A 22776-nucleotide genomic window follows, 5' to 3' on the forward strand; every position below is an offset into this window, starting at 1 on the left:
TTCTGAATACTTATCTATACACCCACAGACAAGTGTAACATTCAGCCCTCATCAAAAACTTCTTTTGCAGCAGGAGGAGGCTATTACAGACAGCCACAACTAGTTTAAATAAGAGATGAAACGGTCATGTGGTGTCCAGCCCTGGTGGATGTATCTACCATACAACTCCAGCAGCTAAGACTCCAGAAGCACCAAAGAAGAGGGGCGGAAAGACAGCAAGTGCCAGAGGACCACAAGATCTTCTGTGTGATTGTCCCTTCCAGCTAAGCCAGGGAAGCTATACCATGAAATCCCAATGGTGCTGTCTAAAATGAACCTGCACAACTCCAGAACCACTGATATCCCAACTTAGACTGGGGGAATCTCACAGGCCCCACTCTTTTTTTTTTTTAATTTTAAACCTTTATTCTTTGTGGATTTCACATCATGCATTCCAGTCTCACTTATCCCCTCACATCCGCCCTCTGTCCTTGTCAACCTCCCCCCAAACAAAACCAAATTTAAAAAAGAAACAAAACAAAACAAAGAAATAAATGAGAGAGAGAGAGAGAGAGAGAGAGAGAGAGAGAGAGAGGAGAGAGAGAGAGAAGAATCTATCTTGTGGAAGCTGTAGTGTGTGGCTTGTTGAGTCACATAGTTTATCCTTTAGTCCATTCATCATTTTTTTAAGGTTTAATTCTTCCTCCCTCCCTCCCTCCCTCCCTCCCTCCCTCCCTCCCTCCCTCCCTCCCTCCGTTTCTTTCTTTCTTTCTTTCTTTCTTTCTTTCTTTCTTTCTTTCTTTCTTTCTTTCTTTCTTTCCAAGACAGGGTTTCTCTGTGTAGTTTTGGTGCCTTTCCTCGAATTCACTCTGTAGACCAGGCTGGCCTCGAACTCACAGAGATCCACTTGGCTCTGCCTCCTGAGTGCTGGGGTTAAAGGTGTGTACCACCTAACAACTCTTTCTTTTTTCAATTAAAAATTTTAAAATTCATTTTACATACCAACCACAGATCCCCCTCTCATCCCTCCTCCCATTCCCTCCATCCTCCCCCCCATCCCCTCCTCCAAGAGGCTAAAGGCTCCCATGGGGAGTCAGCAAAGTCTGGTACTTTCAATTGAGGCAGGTCCAAGACCCTCCCACCTGCATCAAGGCTGAGCAAGGCCTCTGACCATAGGTAATGGGATCCAGAAAGCCAGCTCACACACCAGGGCTGGATCCTGATCCCATTGCCAGAACTGGCCCCACTCTTAGAGGAAGAGCTACAAGCAGTTAACTGCTGAGAGAGGAGAGTCAGTCTTGCCCAGAGACGAGCCTCTTGCTTTGCTATCCAGTATCAAGTGGTCAGCCCTAGAAACGCACATGCAGGCAACAGTTAAGGGACAAGGACTCAGCAGGTTGTACTTATACATTGATTTGTTTATATGCACATGCACCAACCATGGCTAAAGAAGAGGAGGCTGTGAATTGGAGGATGGGTGGACACTAGAGGGTAGAAATTAGGAGAGGAGGGAAATGATGTAATCATATTTTAATTAAAGTATAAAAAGACTTTTAAAATAGTCATTTTTAATTTAATCATTTTAATGTCCTTATTTATTTAACTGACAAATAAAAATTATACATGCTTATAGTGACATTTAGAAAAGACCTTTTGGTTGGTTAGCTGCCTGCTTCCCTTATCTGTTACAGTTTTCACCTTTAAGCTGTGTTCTCAATTTTTTTTTTTTTGGTATTATTCTATTAACTTCTATATATATGTCATATGTAAATGTTTTGTCAGGTGCGGAAGGAGCGGAAAAGTCAGACTGAGATCATGATTGCTGGTTAAACTGATACAAATAAAGGACGTCTTCCGGAACAACTGCCCCAGCTAGCTCTCTCTTCTGAAGACTGCCCTCCTGCCTGCACAGCCTCGTGTTTATTCAGTTCCTCAGAATGAGCCTTCTTTGTGTCGTAGACATAAGGCAGCACTCGTTCTGCATGCACATGATGTGACACTTGCCTGGCACAACTGTGAACTAATGTCCTCAGAAAAGAAAGATACAGTTATCCCGAAGGTTTTACAGGGCGGGTTGGCCGCCTAGAACTTTGTTATGAAGAGCTGGAGTTGCAGATCTAGAGAACTATCTCAGGCCACCTTGTGTCTCCTTAATAGCCAATCTTTGCCTCCCTTTATATCTGACTTACCCTTTCAACCATCAGGTAAAGTCTGTGGGCTGTATCAGCAGGCCAGCAGTTTCTTTACCAAACCCAAAGCTGAGAATACCATCAGGCAACTCTTTTTTTGTTTTTGTTTTTGTTTTTGTTTTTCAAGACAGGGTTTCTCTGTGTAGTTTTGGTGCCTGTCCTGGATCTCACTCTGTAGACCAGGCTGGCCTCGAACTCATAGAGATCCACCTGGCTCTGTCTCCCAAGTGCTGGGATTAAGGCGTGTGCCACCACCAGGCAATTTTAATACCTGTAACAGGTTTTCCCAAACTGGATATAGCTCACACAACTGATGTTCCCATTGATGTGTTTGGAAAATGCTTTGGTTTAAGGCTCTCTCTTATTCTGTGGGTATGAAAGTTTATGTAGTTGCTTCTGTGTGGGAACACAGCATTCACAGCACCTGAGCTAAGCTCCCAGGCCAGGGTCATTCATATTTGCTTCACAATACATACTCTCATTTTATATGAGGTGAGAGCTGTTTGTTTTGGACATGGATCTGCCAATGATTGAAGGACATATATATCAAATGCACAATTGCTTCTCTGCAGCGTCATTTGTAATGTCTAAAACAAACGTAAATGGAGAGCCAGCTGAACATTTACCAGTAGGGGGTTAAGTCTAGTGCATAACTCAAGAATATGCAGCAATTTATAAAGAAGAAAACATGAAACACAATTACCATTAGATCGACAAAGATGACAATGTCTCAGATGGAATGTGTTGATGATGCAGGGGAATGGCATCTTACAGCAACAGCAACTAAGGGTGGAAAGTGACCGAACACCTGGGCAAACAATTACTAAGATCTGGGCAAACAAACCCAGAAGATGCACACACTCAGCAGTTCTTCAGATCTGCTTCTAGGCATATTACCCAGGGCGATTCTCCCATGAGAGCATGTGCAGGCACCAGAAAGCACCAGGAGGTAGCCACGAGTCCATCAGCAGGTGGCCAAATGACCATCAGTGGTACCCAAGAATGATGGGGCCAGAACTGGGGGTAGAGTGCTTGCTTGCTCACCATTTAAGAGGTCTTAGTTTCAGTTTCCAGCACCACAAAAACAAAATGTGGGATGAGTTTAACTATATAGAAATTAAAACGAAAGGATATCAATGTGTGTCAACAGCTAGTCTTCAGAACATAATGACAAGCAAAACTGCAAGGCACAGAAGTATTACTTCAGGGATGCGAGAGCCCTGGACTACAGTATACTGTGTCACAGGCACAGCCAGTGCAGCCAGTGAGGGCTAGGGGTCATGGAGCTCAGATCTGGGCCCTTTCTGTCCCCTCTCCCACATGGGCAAGGAAGAATGCCAGCAACTTTCCCAGAACTATTCTCTGCTCTTGCTCAGCTTCCATATAGTAATCTGGAAGCCTGAAAAAATGTGTGTGAAAGGGGAACTTCAGGATTGTGCAGACAGTGCAAAGTTCAGCATTTCCTGACCGGAAATGGGGGCAGCAGCGTGGGTGGGGGGGGGGGGGTTGAAATGAGCAACTGAATGGAAGAAGGAATAAAATGGCAATGTGAGCTAAGAAAGGGACAAAACTCATAAAACCCCTTCTGGAGTGATGGTTGCTCATATCTGTGAATATGATTTTAAAAAAGGACTTGAATTATTGACTTTCATTGGGTAAATTTTGTGGTGTAAGAATTATATCTCTAAAAATCTATAAAATTTTTTAATTAATTAAAATGTAGGATAGACTTCAATGTAAGAACAGAATCTATACAACAGTCAACTTTAGAACATTTTTGTGAGTTCTGAAAGGAACCTGTGTCTTTAGCATTACTGCTGTCACTGGCCCTTCCTTGTCCCTAGGCGACATTTATAGTTCAGATAAATGTCCTCCAAAGGCTCATGAATTAATAAAGGCTTGAACTGCTAATAGTGTTCCTAGAAAGCTGTGGGACCTTTAAAAAAGGTCTCAGTGGGTGGAAATGGACCTTGGGCCCTTTGTCTGTCTCCCAAATACTGTGAGGTAGGTGGCTTTGCTCTCTATCACACTGACTTTGTCATAATGTGCTTCTTCGACATGGGGCAACACTGTGGGTCCTCCTGTCTATGGACTGAAACTTCCAGAACTATGACCACATGTAAGCATTCCCATTTTAAGTTATTTTACCTCCGATATTTTCAATAAAAGGAAAAACTAATGATGGTGGTTAATGTTGATAGAGAACTTGATGGGACCTATGTAGTGGGTAGCCATCCCAGCCTTGGCCTGGAAGTTCCAATCCCCACTGAGGTAATGGTCACGCCCACAAGGCGGGGCTGAGGGATACAACTTAGTATATATACATATATAATATCTTAGATAGAATATATTAAATATTAGACTCAGGTTCTTTAGGATAGGACACCTTTTGGAATGATCTTTGTAACATGCCACCTACCCATGCTCTAGACTTCCCTGGATTTTAGTATGTGTTTTTTGCTTGATATTGTTTGCATTTATTGTAACTCCAATTTATCTAGGTCATTATCCCTCATTACAATATTTGATAACTGTTTCTTTGTACATGGTCTTGTATTAGGTTAGAAACTTCTTATTTAGACAAAAGGGGGAGATGTAGTGGGTAGCCATCCAGCCTTGGCCTGGAAGTTCCAACCCCCACTGAAGCTTTGGTAATGGTCACACCCACAAGGCGGGGCTGAGGGAGGAAGCTGAAGACTCAGGATCGAGAGGAGAGGTCTCTCTTGGTTCTGGGACCCTTGACGCAGGAGGTAGACTGAGCAGAGTTCTCCAGAGAACACCGCCGGATTGCACCATACCTTTGCCAGACCCTGCAACCTACCCCTTCATTTGTAAGTTACTCCACAAAATAAACCTCCCTTTTAACTACATGGAGTGGCCTTAATAATTTCACCAATAGACCTATAATCACTCAGGTGATAAACCTCAGGGCACACTTGGGAGGTCATTGCTTGAGTATTGGTAATTGACATGGGAAGACCCACCCCAAATGTTGATAGTACTGTTCCAGAGCTGGAGTCATAGGCTGAATAAACAGAGGAAAGCATGTAGAATACCCTGCTTCATCTTTCTCTGCTCCCTGATTGGGCTCAATGAGACCAGCTTCTCATGCTCTGCATCCACATCTTCCCCCAGACTGTACAAAAATGCAAAACATCAAATGAAAAGTCCCAAGGCAAAACTTTCTTCTTTCAGTTGCTTTTGACAAGTGCTTATCACAGTGATGAGAGTAGCAGATGATATGTGTAAGATGGCACTGAAAGTAAGGTGTCGCCATGACAGAGCTGATCATGGGCTCTTTCTCCCGACATGCATTTCTCCCCCCCCCCATGTGCGTGCGTGTGTGTGTGTGTGTGTGTGTGTGTGTGTGTGTGTGTGTGTGTGTGCATACTTACTATGACATGTGTGTGGAGGCCAGAGAACAACTTTTGGGAGTCTGTTTTCTCTTTTTACAGAAAGTGAATGAAGTACTATAGCTGTTACAACATGTATGAGCCTAGAAAACATTATGTTAAGCAAAAGAATGTCATTAATGTATAATTCATTTTATAAGAAATGTTAAGATTGGGGTAATCTTTAAAGCAGTAATGTATTTTTTTAGGTATTAGTTACTTTGTAAGGAATGGTATATTGCAATTCCCAATTTGAGGGTGCAGTCCATCTTGGTGGGGAAAGCACAGCGGGGAGGGGAGGATGTTCTTCCCATCTCTGTTAACCCAATCTGAAATCTCCCTCGCAGACATGCCCAGAGATTTATCTCCTAGTTAACTCTAGATCCTGTCAAGTTGATAAGATTAACCATCACAAGCCTCCCCCTGCTTTCAATTTGATACCCAAACATATCACTTTTAAGCCATAACCTTCCATCCTTGTTCTCCATAGGTTCATATAATGGAAAGTAGGTTTAGTACATCTCTAAAAGCCCTCAAAGGCTCTAAGATCATCCAGAAGTCCAAAAACTCCTCTGAGACAAGGAAATATCTCTCACTGGAGACCTGGATAAGAGCAGTCAGCAGTAGCTGTGGTACAGACTAGATGCTATCCTGCTTGAAATCTCCTCTGCCAGACATATTAGTCCATTATTCTTCAATTGCACTACATGCAAGTTTTTAGGCCATGGGCAGAATGAAGCCAGATTCTGTGTCAGAATATCTCAAAATGGACTCCAGCTCAATCACCAGTAGCATCCTTGTTCTCTGAAAACTCATGAACCAGATGTCCACTCTCCATATTTCTGTTGGCACTTCAGTTTTCTGAAGTCCCACCAGGATAGTCCATTAAGCTCTGCCTGAAGCATTGTAGGGCTTCTCTAGCCCAAAGGTTCAAATTCTTACACATTCCTCCCATTAGCCACCTCCAAAGACTTTTAAAGTACTACATAGTGGGCCTGACAAGATGGCTCAGCAGGTAAAGATGCCTACCATGAAGCCTGAGGAGCTGAGTTCAATCCCACATTAAATTATGCAAATATATGACATTTTGTCCTTCCATCCATTAATAGACATTAAGTTGTATAAAAGAAGGCATATGTACAACAATCATGCATATAGAAGCTTTTGTGTGAACACACGTATTAGCTGTCTTTCTTATCAGTGTGACTTCAACACAACTTCAGGGAGGAAAGTTCTGTTTTGTTCAGCTTGGGAGCTCTTGTCCATCATGGTGGGAGGAGTGAGGTATAATATGGCCATTCACATCATGGTGGACCATGAAATGGAGAAAGGGGACTGGCAGGGCCCTCCTTGCCTTTCCTTTTTTCTCCCTTTCTTCCATCTAGGACTCTAGAGTTGAAGGATGGATTTGCAGCTCATGTTCAAGTTAGCCCTTTCCCATTTGTTTCATTCTCTCTGGAGCTCACAGGCACACTGACCTACATGTGTGCCTCCTTCTCTTATGTAATTCCGTATCAAGTCAAGTTGGCCATGAATATTAACCATCCCAACATATGCCTTCTTTTTTAGTAGGTACATAACCAAGAGTGGGGTTGCTGGGTGACATGATTACTCTGTTAGTTTGAGGAATTACTAAGCCATTTTCCAAAACAGTTGCACCATTTAATATTCTCAACAGCTGTATATGAGGGTTGTAATTTTTCACTGTAATAATCTGACCTTTTGATTCTTGATGCCCTAGTGGGTGTGACTTAGCATCTTACTGTAGTGTTGATATGCATTTTTCAGACAACTAATGTATCAAGCATCTGTCTTTTTATATGTTCATTACCTATTATATATTTTTCTTAGAGAAATGTCCATTTCTTTGGATTTTTAATTGTTATCCATTTAAAAACTCTGTTATTTATCTCTTGATGAGTTTTGAGAGCCCTTTATACTCCAATGGTGGTGGCATACATCTCTAATCCCAGCACTTGGGAGGCAGAGGCCAATGGATATCTGTGAGTTTGAGGTCAGACATCTACAGAGTTAGTTCCAGGACAGCCAGGGCTACACAAAGAAACCCTGTCCAGAGAAAAAAGAGAGTTCTTTATATAATTTGGATATACATCTTCAGTCAAATAGATTACTTGCCAATACTCTTTCTCATTCTGTGTGTTCTTTTCTCTGTAGGCATGTTTCTATGCACATCTGCACCCATTCATGTGGAGGCCAGAGGACAACTCAACTCTTACTCTTTAGGAGTCATCCATCTTGCTTTTGAGATATGCTCTCTCACTAGATAAGAGTTCTACAAGTAAGCTAGGCTGGCTGGGTAGAAATCCCCAGGGATATACCTGTCTCTGCATTCCCAGCATTAGGATTACACATATATGTTACCATGCCTGATTGCATGATTTTTATGTGTGGTGATGCATGTGTGTATGGGGGGAGGGGAGTGGTGAATGACAGAGATTGGTGTTGGGTGTCCTGGATCACTCTCCACCATATTTCTTGAGACTGGATCTCTTCACTGAGTCTGGGATCACTGATTTAGCTGGACTGGCTGACCAGTAAGGTCTGGTGAGCCACCTGTCTCTGCCCCAACAACACTGGGGTTATGAACATGCATTGCAGCTCTTGGCTTTTACATGGATGCTAAGGATTCAAACTTAAGTCCTCATGCTTTTGTGGTAAGCATTTTATTCACTAGGAGGTCTCTCCAGGTCCCACATTTTTTTAAAAAATGTGGATTCTGGGTGTTTAGATTGAGCTCCCCACACTTATGAGGCAAATACTTTCTCAACAGAGTCATTCATTTCATTTTCTTCATGTGTCCTTTGAAACATAAAAGTTTTAAACTTTGGTGATGTGAAAACCATCTATTTTTCTCTTGCTACATATGCATGTATCCAGTTTTCTCAGCACCATTTATTAAAAAAGCTATTCTTTATCCATCAGTGTGACTTGTTGATTCTATCAAAAATTAATTGACCATAAATGTAAGGGCTTGTTTCTGAACTTCAAATTCTATTTCATTGATCTGTACATCTTTCCTCATGACACAACTACATTTTCCTGAATACTAAAATTGTGTAGAAATCTGGGTGTTGGGAAATGTAGATTCTCTGACTTAGTTTTCTTATTTTCAAGATTGATCCAGTGATCTTGGATACCTTATATTTCCACCTGGATTTTAGGAACATCTTATTAATTTTGTTTAGAACAATATTGCTGTGGATATCACTCTGTACAAATAAAATGCTTATTGGCCAGTAGCCAGGCAAGAAGTATAGGTGGGACAAGCAGAGAAGAAGGAGGGATGCTGCCAGCCGCTGCCATGAGAAGATGTTAAGATACTGGTAAGTCACGAGCCACATGGCAACTTTTAGATTAATAGAAATGGGTTAATAATAACTTTCTAACTTTAAGATAGAAGAACTAGGGCTGGAGAGATGGCTCAGAAGTTAAGAGCACTGGCTGCTCTTCCAGAGGTCCTGAGTTCAATTCCCAGAAACCACATGGTGGCTCACAACCATTTGTAATGAGATCTGGTGCCCTCTTTTGTATACTAAATAAATAAATCTTAAAAAAAAAAAAGATAGAAGAAGCCTGCTATGGTCATACAGTTTGTAAGCAATATAAGTCTCTGTGTGTTTACATGGTTGGGTCTGAGCAGCTTCGGGACTGGCAGGTGAGAGAGATTTGTCCTGACTGTGGGCCAGGCAGGACCAGAAAAACTCTAGCTACAAATGGCACCCAATGGGTTGGCAAGAGTTTCCACCTAAAATCTGAGAAAAAAAGATTCTAAAACGGAGCTAAAAACAGCTTCCTAGTTGTCTCTCTCAAGTTAGTGGCAGCCTGTGCATTTGAGCTGCTATGGTGGGTTCCTGGTGTACATGCTTGACCTGCAGTGTGGTGGGAATGAGGCATCTACAAGCAGCACATTACACTGTGTGGTGGATTTAGTCTTTGCTAGTAACAGAGAGAGAGAGAGAGAGAGAGAGAGAGAGAGAGAGAGAGAGAGAGAGAGAGAGAGAGAGGTTTCTGGGCTACACGCTAATTTGATAGAAGCATAGAACCACTGTTTCTAAGAGTTGATGGCTCCCAGAGCTGGCAGTAAACATACCACCACCATGTTGGAAAGCTGAGGTGGGCGGAGCCACCAGCCAAAGCTGCTATTTTAGCCCTAGTAATGCTATGGTTTAAAACAATAGATTCATAATAAAACAGATTCAGATGGAACAAGACTTTAAATGCTTTACAATGTGTGTAAAATATACATAGGCTTGAAAGAGACAAAAAAGGTGATATATACAGTTATATAAAGAAATACATAGTTTAAAAAAATAAAGTCTTTAAAGAGACAGTAAAGGTAGTATAAAAATAAGCCATGTAAAGATGGATATTACACAGAGAATCTGGATTGTAATGTCTTTGGGATTTTTAACTGCAGAAAAACATTTGATTGTAAAAGCTGTTGAGTTAAGCCAATATGTATACTTTAAAGGTACCTTGACTTCAAAATTTGGATGTAAGGATATGTTGCTTTAGAAAGAAGGCTTTGCTTTTGTTTCCACAGAAAGCCAGAGGCTATGAATTTGTTTCAGATTAAGATATATCAAGTTTGACCAGCAAAGACCCCCTGAAAGGTCTCCAATGACACCATGGCCAAGATGATCCAATATCCAGAACAGTTTCAAGGCAACTGGCTCAGATGGTACACCCTCACAGACTACTTCATGATCCTAAAATTTTCTTTATGTCCCCATAAGAATACAGTGCTCCCATCCAGTAGTAAGTTGTATGAGAAATTACGCCCAAAATTCCCAAATATACAAGGCTGGCTTTGGAGATGGAATTGGCTCACTCCTTCTCTAAACCCAGACATATTCTTAAAAAAAAAAAAAGTTAAGAGATTCTTGTGTCCCAAACCAGAAGGGCCCTCTGGTGTGGGACAGAGAAAAACCAATATTTTTATTTAAAACAGATTGATTATAAATTCAATCTCTTTCTAAAGAAAAAAAGGGGATATGATATAGATATGATAGGATGAAAGGGTAGATTAATGAACCTACTTTTAAAGAGCAACAACTTGTTTGAAATGTTTTACATTGGTATAGATTTTAGTTTATTGATACAAATTTAAAGTTAATTTTGTTATACTGTGTGTATATTTCTACTCTTATTTAAGGTATTATGTTTGTACAGCTCATTTAAAATTGTAATGGATAATTAAGAAATAGATTAATAATTAGTCACCTACTAATCATACTTGTAGCCATGTTAGTTAAGTCTTCTAGGTATGCATAGATATATTTTAGATAGATAGGTAATCTTCAAACACTTCAAAGACCTACAGAATATGGCATTTAAAATGTTTTAAAAATTTTAGACTTTCTGGATAGTGAGACATGTCTGTTCCAGGCAGCACCAATTTATTTCAGAGAGGAGGATGGGCATCAAAGACACTCTATATGGAGTTTATCTTCTTCTTGACAAAAATAGCCATTTGGGCAAGAAACTGTTCTTGCCTGGACTGCTTGATGGACTGGACATGCAGGACCCATAGGAGGTGATCACTGAACTTTGCTTGACAAAATGGTCCTTCAGTTTCCTGCTTCACAGAGGAAACTGCCAGGCATTCTACAGGACACAGAGAGAAGTGACTGAGTGACTCTAGGCCTGTGGACTGAAAACAGATGACCCAACTTTACACAGGAACTTTGGATGACTGTCCAGGCTGCCAGCTGTCTCTGTCTACTCTCACAAGACTCCCAAAGTTGCTTGCATCCTTCTCCCATTTCTCAGATAATAGTACATCCTTCTGAGGTCTTTGATGTAGTTGAAGACTAGATACTTATAATTTTCCTTAGTTATGATAAAAGATAAGTTAGATATGAAACCTTAGACTCACAAATATAGGATAGATAGAATATTTTCTTTAATTTGGCCAAATACAAATAGACTATATATTATAAATAGACTAGATATTATAACTGTAATTCTTGCTTGATAATTGTTTTGTTATATGTAATTTTACTATGTGAAAGTTAAATTCTTCCTTTTTGAAAAAAAAAAAAAGAAAAGGGGAAGTGCTGTGGATATCACTCTGTATAAATAAAATGCTGATTGGCCAGTAGCCAGGCAGGAAGTATAGGCCGGACAAGCAGAGACAAGAATTCTGGGAACAGGAAGGCTGAGGGAGAAATGCTGCCAGCTGCCGCCATGAGAAGATATTAAGATACTGGTAAGCCACAAGCCACATGGCAACTTTTAGATTAATAGAAATGGGTTAATAATAACTTTCTAACTTTAAGATAGAAAAACTAGATAACAAGAAACCTGCTATGGCCATACAGTTTGTAAGCAATATAAGTCTCTGTGTGTTTACTTGGTTGGGTCTGAGTGGGTGTGGGACTGGCAGATGAGAGAGATTTGTCCTAACCGTGGGCCAGGCAGGACCAGAAAAACTCCAGCTACACAATACTAGCTGGGATCCTAACAGCTATTGCATTGAATCTTGATATCATTTGGGGTATTGCCATTTTAACAAAAATGAGTCCTCTGATTCCTGAACATGAGATCTTTTGACTTACTTAGGTCTTCTGTAATTAATTCTTTTCAATAATGTTTTAGAGTTTTGTTGTATTAGTCTTCGACTGCATTTGTGGAATTTCTTAGTATATATTCTACTGATTTTGACATTGTTGTAAGTAGATTTTTTTGTTTTTTAATTCTAATGTATAGAATCTTTAATTTAGCTTGTATCTTATAATATTGCTAGTTTATTAGTTCTTTCATAGAATAATTACATTTTGGTGAATTTATGAGGTATACAAAGGATTGTGTCTTCTACAAATGGTGACTGTGCAAACCTTTTCTTCTTTTCTAAGTGACCAGATAGACCTTCAGTGAAATACTGAATAGAAGTGGACGTCCTATCATATTCCTAGATCTTAATGGAAAAGCAGTTTGTCTTGGGAGTTTCCTATAGATGTTCTTTATTGTGTCAGGGAAGTTCTCTTAATTCCAATATTTTGAGTGTTTCATTAGGAAAAGATGTTGAGTTTTTTCTTATTTTTTTTTGTTTTGTTTGTTTGTGTTTTGGTTTGTTGAGACAGGGTTTCTCTATGTAGGCCCAGTTATCCTGGAACTTGCTCTGTAGACTAGGCTGGTCTTGAACTCACAGAAATCCACCTGCTTCTGCCTCCCCAGTGCTTGGATTAAAGGCATGTACCACCACCTGCCCTGTTGAATTTTCTCAAATGCTCTTTGTGAATATATATATTATATATATTATATATTACATATATTAAAATTACTGTGGGTGCTTTTTGTTCATTATTGATATAATATATTCGATTAATATATTTTCGAATGTTCAAAAGCACTTTATACCTAGGAAAAATCTCATTTGTTAATACAATATGAACTTGGCTTGCTAATATTTTGTTGAAAATTTCTGCATTTGTATTCTTGAGGGACAAATGTTTATTGCTTTCTTTTTAATAATGTCTTTGCCTAGTTTTTGTACAATATTGGTATCATATAATGAGTTGGGAAATATTGCATTTCACATTTTCTGTGGAAGAAAATCTATATAAGATTGATATTAATTTTGTAATGTTTGCTGGAACTTATGCATAAAGCTACTTGGGCTTGAGCTGTTATTTATAGGAAACCTGAAAATTATTAATTTAATTATATTACATGGGATTGGCTTATTCAGATCATCTATTTCCTCAAAAATAGTGTGTGTGGGTGCCTGTGTGTCTGTGTGTCTGTGTGTGTGTGCAGAAATGCACATGCAACATGCAACACCATGTGTCTGGAGGTCAGAGGTCAACTTTGAGGAGTTGGTTCTCACCTTTCACCTTTTGAAGTAGGATTTCTTGTGTTGCTTCTACTGCTGTGCCATGCGTTCCAGGCCAACTGGTCTGAGAGCTTCTGGCTGACTCTCTTGTCTCCACACCCCATCTCTGTAGCCATGCTAGGGTTACAGACATACACCACTATGTCCAGATTTTATGTATCAAACTTGGGTGGCCAGGCTTGCAAGGCTTTTGCCTTTACCCACGGAGCCAGCTCCCTGCCCTGGGTCTTCTAATTTTTAAGTCCATTTGAGAGGTTGTGCCTTTCTGGGATTTATCCATTTCATCTAATGTTGGCATACAGTTGTACATAGTATCCTTTTTATTAATTTAAATTATTATAAAAGTATTGATTTTCCCCTTGTGTTTAATATGAATAATTTGGACCCTCTTTTCTTCTTGGTCACTTATGCAATGATTTTCCAATGTTGCTGTAGATTATGTATCACTTTTATAACTGAAATAATACAGGAAGACATAAATAGTTAAGGCAGTCCATACAATAATGGGAAAGTGTACAGGCGACTCACACTCTGTGGCCCTATTTTCCCCAAGTGCAGTAGGATTGTTCTCGAGCTTTTTCTTGAGCCCCTTCACTTTCTCTGCCTGAAGATGGAGGCAGATGGTGGTCCATATGCTGTGGCCAGGCTTATCTCATACCATGGACCTGATACAGGCAGGACTGTGCAGGCCACTTGGTTCACGCCATAACTCACCGATACTGTTTCTGCCGTGCTTCCAGCTCTTTCCGCCTATGCTGCTTGAGGATGTGAATTTGGTCATCTCGGGCCAGTTTTGCTATGAAGGAAGGACAAGCATGAGAGCAGCCTGAGGAAGTGTAACAGTGTTGAAATAATGTCCAGTGGTCAGGTTTGTCTCAGACTCCTTCCACTGAACCCTCAGCATTCTGCTTATACAGGAATTCTGGGGCCCCGAGTCCAGACCTGTCTGCTCTGCTATACAAATGGATAGACATTCTGTGGTAATACACACACACACACACACACACACACACACACACATATATATATATATATATTCTGTGGTAATATGTAATATTATATGTAAATATGTATATGTATACCCACACATATATATAGTGATAATTGTATGCAATATGTATACATATACATACCTACACACACACATATTTGAGGTAAGGTCTCATGTAACCCAGGCTGGCCTGGAACTTTCTATTTAACTCCTGACCCTCCTGCTTCTGCCTTTCCAAGTTCTGGGATTATAGGGCAGGCTTCTTCCTGTGCCAAGCTTTGGTGGGTATGTAAACCACTTCAGAGTAGTCCTATGACTCCTCTGCTGAGATGGCACAGCATCTGACTTCTGTGCTGCCGGAAAATAGCAGGACTCTTGGCTCTCATGCTTCTAAGTCCATTCAGTTGCTTCATGGAGAAATGCAGGACACAAGTCCCAACATGCAGGACACTCTCCGGTTCCTTGTGCTATCTACACAGAAGATAGCCTCTGCTCTGAAGTCAATGTGGTCACTTAGGCTGTGGGTGTAGAAGAGCTACAAGCAGAGACAGACTTAGGCTCTGTGGTTTAAAGTCATGTGGCCCAGAGTAAGCTGCCTTGACTGTCTCACATATAAAATGCCTACTTCTTAGGATCATAGGGGGATGCTAGTGTGAGAACACTGTAAAGCATTCTGCACAGTGCTAGCCCCCCTTAAATACCCAATAAATGAGAATAATGATTATTATTGGTTATTCCCATAACAGGTCTGAGGTTTCCTTGCCTATCTGCAAGCCTGGGAGTCACAGCATTTTGTCACTTGGCCTGCCCTGTTATCTCTCATTTCAGGAGCTTTGGCAAGTTGCCAAAAGCTCTTAATACAGATTAAATTATAATCAGCTATAGTCCAATCTAACATAAATCCAGCAAACACAGAGTCCCAATTAGGAAAATCTGAAAATGCACTTATAATACACACTATTATATAGTATTGTACTCTACTCTACTCTACTGTACACTCCAACTATCTGTGTAAAATATTTCATATCACTGAACATTTATATTTCTGCAAAACACATTAAAATTAATGGAAACCTTAAATAAAAACATTAGGGATACAAGCCCCATTTTAATTTTGTTAGGTTTAGCAACCACAAGATTATTGTTTCAAGGCATTGTGAGTGTTTCCCGGACACCTACGCTCAGTTCTCTGTTCTCTTACTGCAGACTCATTCCCTCCAGTTCTCAGAAAGCCCCGAGAGCTCTCTAGCTCACTGTATGTCTGGCCTCGAGTATGGAACTAGCCCCAAAGTGGAAGATCAAGGCAATGGAGCAGGCTCAATACCCCTAAGGCTGAGATGAGTCAAAACAGCGACAACACCCATTGTCACTGGCTATGCTAGGTATTGCTGTGACCATTTGATATTCTTGCCAAATGCCCTAGATAGCCACCTCGACTCTAAGCAGCTCCATTTCTTTACCTGCATTGGTATGAATAGATTTCCATGAAACTCAACACATCAAGTTGACCCAAGAGAATGGCTCAGTCTCCCCAACTATGAGATTCCAGCTAACAACTGATGGATCTTCCCAGGCTGTGGGTTGACACATTCTGAACTGAGTATAGAAGAACCCATGGGCAGCTCCCCAGAGGCTGGCATGACCCTGTAATGAACCATTTCCCCACACATATGCTATGGATCCTGAGACCACAGTGACAGTCCTACCATTCTTGTGATTACCAAGATGAAGGGGTGAAACTACTAGATATAGGCCATCATGTAGTGAGAAATGGGGTCACTTGCGGGATGGGCCCTCCTCTTGACGTATTGTTCAAAATACTGGTTGTTGTACCATGTGGGTTAATCATGGCCACAAGTCATTTGACATTCTTTAAACTGAGAAGTTTCAGTGTCTGCCCCCTTCAAGGAGAGGTGGTAGAATTCCACTGTACTGGTTCCAGGCACAGGTCTGAAGTCTGGCAGCTTCCCTTCTCTTGCTCTAGGAATTTTTGCTCTTAGAAGTCAACTACCATGTAAGAAATGCAGCTACCCTGAAACCACCATGCTGTGAGACTCATTAATGACTGGGGTGTTATGTAGGGATGGAGGCCAAGGAGCCTTGAGTCATGTGAGAGAAGAACCATCTTTGAGGTGAATCCTTCAGTCCCATTCCTGTGAATAAATGGCACAGGGGCACAGATGAACTACTCAGTATGAGTCTTTCCAAGATTCCAGACCCATATGATCATTAGCCAAATTAAATGAACATTTAAAGCAAAGATGGTTGGTTACCAGCAGTGGTTAACGGAACTTGCCAGCCAGATTATTTATATCCCTGAAGATCCCCTCCACCTTATCTTGTCTCTAAAGGAGACAAGAATGGATTGTTTCAGAGAGCTCCCCGTTAAACTCAGCTCTGGGGACAGACTAGAGTGGAGGTCCTGGGAGAGTGTGTGTATGTTGAGGGTGGGCTGGGTGTTTCCTCCGACTCTGCTCTTCATTGTCTCCCGGGATGTCCACTTCTCTTCTGAGGTCACAGCTCCTCATGGAGGCTATCTTTAGAACACTTCCCTTCTGTATTATGCCTATGCTCTTCCCCTTTTTCAGCTCATCAGGATTAGCCTTGGTGCTGTCTCTACACACAGAGAAGGCTGTGTCTTTCAGTGCCTCCTTGAATCATCCTAATCTGCCTGCATCAGCTACAGAATCTGTAGGCAGAAAGACTTTGCCACTGGGAGCTTGGGCAGGGCAGACAGAAGAAAGATTCTAACACCTTCCAAACACTGGGTTAAGAAAGCACCCTGTCCACAGCCTTCCTTGTTCTAGCCACAGGATGACCTGAGTGGTGTGTGTGTGTGTGTGTGTGTGTGTGTGTGTGTGTGTGTGTGTGTGTTTCCTGCTGGTGTTAGGGGAGAAGTGGTAAAAATCCTTCTGAACCCAAGTATCTGGTCCAGAAATATTCCCAGAATTTGGTTTAAGTTCCACATCAAGGACAATGGGATGTTACCTGAGGGTCAAAGAACCCAGAAGGAAAAGAACTTTTTATTTTTGTCTCAGTTTTCTACCAAAAGGGGTGGAGGTTTAATGATCAGCCTCATCTTGTCTATGTCTCCCAACTGGGAAAAGTGAACCAAGGCAGGGGATCTGTGTCCCTGAGAAGTCATTGCTGCCTTGAGAAGCCACAGCCATCCCCCTGATTGCAGTGGAGGTCAGCAGGTAAGCTTATCACCCCAGACGGAGACTGAAAGCAGACTCAAGGGCCATAGTTAGGAGGAAGAAGTTTGCTAAGACTTCAGCCTGACCCATGTATATAAGCAGCTAGTGTGCAAGGGTGTCAGAGAGAGAGAGAGAGGAGGAGGGAGAGGGGAGGGAGGGAGGGAGAGAGAGAGAGAGAGAGAGAGAGAGAGAGAGAGAGAGAGAGGGAGAAGGCCTTCAGGAGGTGTCCTGTGGCTCTGAACGCCGCCCCCCGCCCCATCTTACAGAGGACAGGCAGAGAATTTGGATTACAAGGCCATGCCCTAACCTGCAGAGATCCCCATTTACAGGACTAGTCTCACACGTGTCTGTTGAGAGGCCCTCATTACCTAGTGGCAAAAGGAGAAAGCATCAACCCCACATTTACAGGCCAGTGTGCAGAGGGAGGTCACAGCTGGTGTTTATCCCCGGGCTGTTAGCTCCTCTCCAGAGCTAGTTAGTGCGCAGGAAGATCACACCTCCTATAAGGCAGAGGATGCAAAGGTGTGCTCCACCCAAGATGGCATTCTCACATCCAGAAATATGGCTCTTTGAGAAGGGGACAGAAATATGGCTCTTTGAGAAGGGGAGACTTTCTAGTTTCCAGGAAGCCTAGGAGTGGCAGGGGTTGTAGTAGCTTACCACGTCCATCCCTCAGGACGATCTCGCCCTCGCCTGTGATCCAGCGGTAGCATGGGAACTCGATGTAGTCCCCATGGGGTGTCTTCAGTGTGATGTACTTCAGGTACCAGTCATCATGCAGCCAGTATTTACGCTTCTCTATTTTGACTAACTGGATCTCACCCAGTTCTTCATCCACAGTGACATCGTATGAGTCCACCTGGGCAGGAGAACAGGAGAATCAACTGTTGACCCCTTGGGCCCGATTCTGAAGCCACTGAGAACATTCCTCCTGTTCTATTGTACGCAATTATTGCAGTCTCAGAGAATCAGCTCCAAGGCTGCACACAGGGTTTGCAAAAAAAAACCCATGGTGTTGGTGGAAACTAGACTTTTCTATCTGAGGGGTGCAGAAAAAAAACACATTCACACTTATTCTGAGGGGTTTCTTACTTTATTTTCTCATGTTGGCTTCTTTCGTTGCTCTCCCCCTCAAGTCACCTTCCCACCCTCATGTGTGTGTGTATATATATATATATATATATATATATATATATATATATATATATATCCCAACAAAAACTTTTTCAGGCAATGCCAGAGTCACACAAAGGCCACGTTCCAATTAAGTGAGAGATTATAGAAACCATGACTTATGTAAACATCTTGAACTAACTCCCTGCAATTAAAGGGTAGCTTAGTCTCCAGGTAAGGAGACCATAAATTCTCTGAGAGAAGCCTTATGTGTTTTAGCGTCAGCTCAAGTCTGTACTCTCCAAGATACTATGACATAATTACACTTCAATGTTAAAATGTACTTTTTGTCCTGTGTATAGCTTCTAATTACCTAAGAACACTAGCAGCCCTCATTAGGGCCTACAGAGTCATCATTTTCTGTAGCCTTGTATAGTCAGAATATATTTTCATAATTCAAAGTCAGGAATGGGTGTAAGGACTTAATCATTTGTCAGCTAACAATAATTTGGCCTTTTTATATTTACAATCTAGCCAGATACTCAGTATATCCTTGGGAATTGGACTATTTTTTCCTTGGGAAATGTTTATTTTGCAGCCCATTAGCAGAGCACCTGGCCTCATCTGAACTTACTTAGAGGCTTTAAATCAGATAATGGTAGAAAAACTGTTTTAGTAGCTAAAAATACTGCTGCTTTCTTAAATCAGCCTTAGCTAAGATATAAAACAGCTTTTAGGTGTGACTCACAGGTCTTGTGTGTAACAACAGGCTTAGCTATGAAACATTACTTTTATTTATTAAAGTGATATAGCTTAAGGAGATCTCATCTTTTAGTCAGTCCACAGTTATAAATGTCCAATAGATGGAATATATTCATGAGATAAACACACTGCAGTGGGGGAATTGCCATACCAAATACTCGGTAGCTGCGAGCATGCCGGGAGACATGAGAAGCAAAATACATTCCGGACTCTGTGTTCTTGTCATCCTTGCTTAAGCGAGACACAACCATCAGAGAGAGATTCTTCTGTGGACAGACAGCTGAACTTCAACTGCCATCTGCTGCACCTCTGATAAAACCATTGCTCCCAGCACTAACTGCTAGAGTTCAACTATATAAACGTGGCAGTTCAAGATCACGCTAACCTTTGCCTTCTAGGGAAGAAGGTCTTCTCAGAAGGAAAGCAGACATCTGTACTGTTAGACCTGTTTAGCTACCTTGAACGTCCACAGTCACTTCATCTAAGTTCCCTAGCCCCACCCTCTTTCTTCATCACTCGTTTCTCCTACATTTCAGTGCATAAACCATGGATTCTCACTGCTTTTCTGAGTCTTCATTTCATCTTATGTAACATATGATGTATGTTCCTGTATTAAGCAAATTTGTATGCTTTCCTCCTATTAGTTTTGGCTTATGCCAACTTGGTTCTCCGGCTTGCCTGATCTGAGGAGGTGGGGGCGGGGAGGGAGTTTTGTTTTGTACATAGTTCATTTTTATAGCTGGCAGTAATGATACATTTATGGAGTACAGCATAACATTTCAATACAAGTCTAGAAGAAACATTGACACACCAGGACAATTAACATTTCTGTTACCTCAAACACTCATCTGAGAAACATTAAAAAGTTTCTTTTCAGACTACTACAACTCTACCCAATCCAGAATGATGCCATGGTAATCATCATCATACTACACTTCTTGCCAGAATTTCAGACAATCTTACCCATTACTCTGAGAGTTGCTGCAGAATCTACAGTTAGTCTAACTGAGATTTAACTATCTGAGCTTTCTCACAATACCCAACAGAAATACCATCACCCCTAAACAGCAGGAAGCAATTCTAAGAAAATGACGCCCGTTATCCCTAAGGTTTTATATTTCTCAGGATTATGGATAATGGTTCTAGGATTGGGGGTGGAAGAAACTGTTAAACTCACTACTCTCCTTAAGGAAAGAAAATATGTCTCAAAAAAAAAAAGGGAAAAGAAGAAATGGAATGGATAGATATAAGATATTATGGTAGACTATCATATACATTAGTAAACAAATTTAATAAAATAGCAGCCTTAGATAATTTGCACTGTTATGAATTCTTATATGTTGATACAAATATAAACTTTTTATATTCCTATCTAAGATAATTTGTATATTGATACAAATACAGAACTATGTTTGTTATATTGTACACATATTTTTACTCTTATTTGAAATATTTGTATATTGATACAAATGTAAATTTATATCTGTCATACTGTATGTATGTTCTACTTCTGTTTAAGATATTCTGTATACTGATATATATTTAAGATTATTATCATATTGCATATTGCACTATACATTCCTACCTCTGTTAAAGATATTTTGTGTATTGTCACAATTTAAAGTCATTGTCCTTTTACTGTACATTTGCTTACAGACTGTTTGCCTTATTTATAGGAAGCCTTAGTCCTTAGGTTCTTTAGGTAGATAAGACTTATAGAGTTATTGTCACCTATGTTTGTCATCTCTATAATTATGTTAGTTAGGTTATCCAGATTTATAAATACATAGGTCAGATGGACAGGTAATCTTCAAACACTTCATGGACCTAGAGAATATGGCATTTAAATAACTTAGAATTCTGTTGACGTGAAGACACAATTGCTCCTGGCAGCACCAATTTGATCCTGAGAGAATGTTGGGCTTCTAAGACATTTCCATTTGGAAGTTTGTTTTCTTGGCACAAAATGGCCTACTGGGCAAAGAACTGCCCTTGCCTCAGCTACTGACAGTACAAGCGGGACACAAGGAAAGCGACCACTATACTTTGCCAAGACAGGGTAAGATGGTCTTTCAGAATTCCTGCTTCTGAAAATGGTCTGTCAGATACTCTAGGCCTGTAGCCAATTTGAATGCACCAAGGATGTTGAGAAACATTAGGTGACTGTCCAGGCTGCCAGCTGTCTCTGTGTACTCTTGCAAGACTCCCGAAAGTTGCTTGTGTCCTTCTCCCATTTCTCAGGTATTATTATATTCCTTCTTGGGTCTTTGATGAGGTTGAAGATTAGCAGTTATAGTTACAACTTAGTATATATACATATATAATATCTTAGATAAAATATATTAAGTATTAGACTCAGGTTCTTTAGGATAGAACACCTTTTGGAATGATCTTTGTACACGCCACCTACCCATGCCCTAGACTTCCCTGGATTTTACTATGTGTTTTTTGCTTGATATTGTTTGCACTTATTGTAATTCCAACTTATCTAGGTCATTATCCCTCATTACTCCTGGACAATATTTGATAAGCATCTCTTTGTATATAGTCTTGTATTAGGTTAGAACTTTCTTATTTAGACAAAAGGGGGAGATGTAGTGGATAGCCATCCCAGCATTGGCCTGGAAGTTCCAACCCCCAGCTTTGGTAAAGGTCATGCCCACAAGGCAGGGTGGAGGAGGAAGCGGAAGACCCAAGATAGAAAGGAGGGGCGTGCTCTCTTGGTTCGGGGACACTGGACGCAGGAGGTAGACTGAGCAGAGTTCTCCAGAGAACACCGCCAGACTGCGCCATACCTTTGCTAGACCCTACAACCTATCCCTTCATTTGTAAGTTACCCCACAAAATAAACCTCCCTTTTAACTACGTGGAGTGGCCTTAATAATTTCACCAATAGCAAACATCCTGAATTTCCATTGACAGAAACACAAAAAGTTCTACATGAGATAGTGAGATGCCACTGAGCCCTATTTCTGTCCCTCTTTCTCCTGGTTCCTACAAAGAGTGAAACGTTGGGTGTTTTCACAAAGCCCTCAGCTTTGACTACACTGGACAGTTTTTATGTGGTAGCCATGGTCAAGTCCAGATGCTCTGGACTCCAGGAACAGTCTCTGAACATGGAAGAACCAGGCTCCTATTCTGGGATGACACATCTCAGGCCCTTTCAGAGGAGCCTGCCTAGCACCAGAGTGTCTCTCCTATGGGACAGAGGCACATCCATCCTGTCTGGATGTCCCTAAAATCACTTCTGCTCTACAGAGAGCAAGGGTCATTATCATGGCTACACAGAGAATAA

The 22776-nt window shown here is 41.1% G+C and overlaps 1 protein-coding gene across 1 annotated transcript in view; it reads right to left on the reverse strand.

Moving 5' to 3' along the window:
• Positions 1-22776, reverse strand: part of Alox5 (arachidonate 5-lipoxygenase) — a 58698-nt gene that overhangs the window by 29132 nt on the left and 6790 nt on the right. Inside the window, exons 2-3 of the mRNA XM_036180605.1 lie at positions 18267-18465; positions 14133-14214 (exon numbers count right to left, since the gene is read on the reverse strand). Coding sequence (XP_036036498.1) covers positions 14133-14214; positions 18267-18465 — 281 coding nt within the window. The remainder of the gene's footprint in view (positions 1-14132; positions 14215-18266; positions 18466-22776) is intronic.

This window comes from Onychomys torridus, chromosome 3 (assembly GCF_903995425.1).
Source record: "Onychomys torridus chromosome 3, mOncTor1.1, whole genome shotgun sequence".
In the NCBI taxonomy this organism is placed as follows: domain Eukaryota; kingdom Metazoa; phylum Chordata; class Mammalia; order Rodentia; family Cricetidae; genus Onychomys; species Onychomys torridus.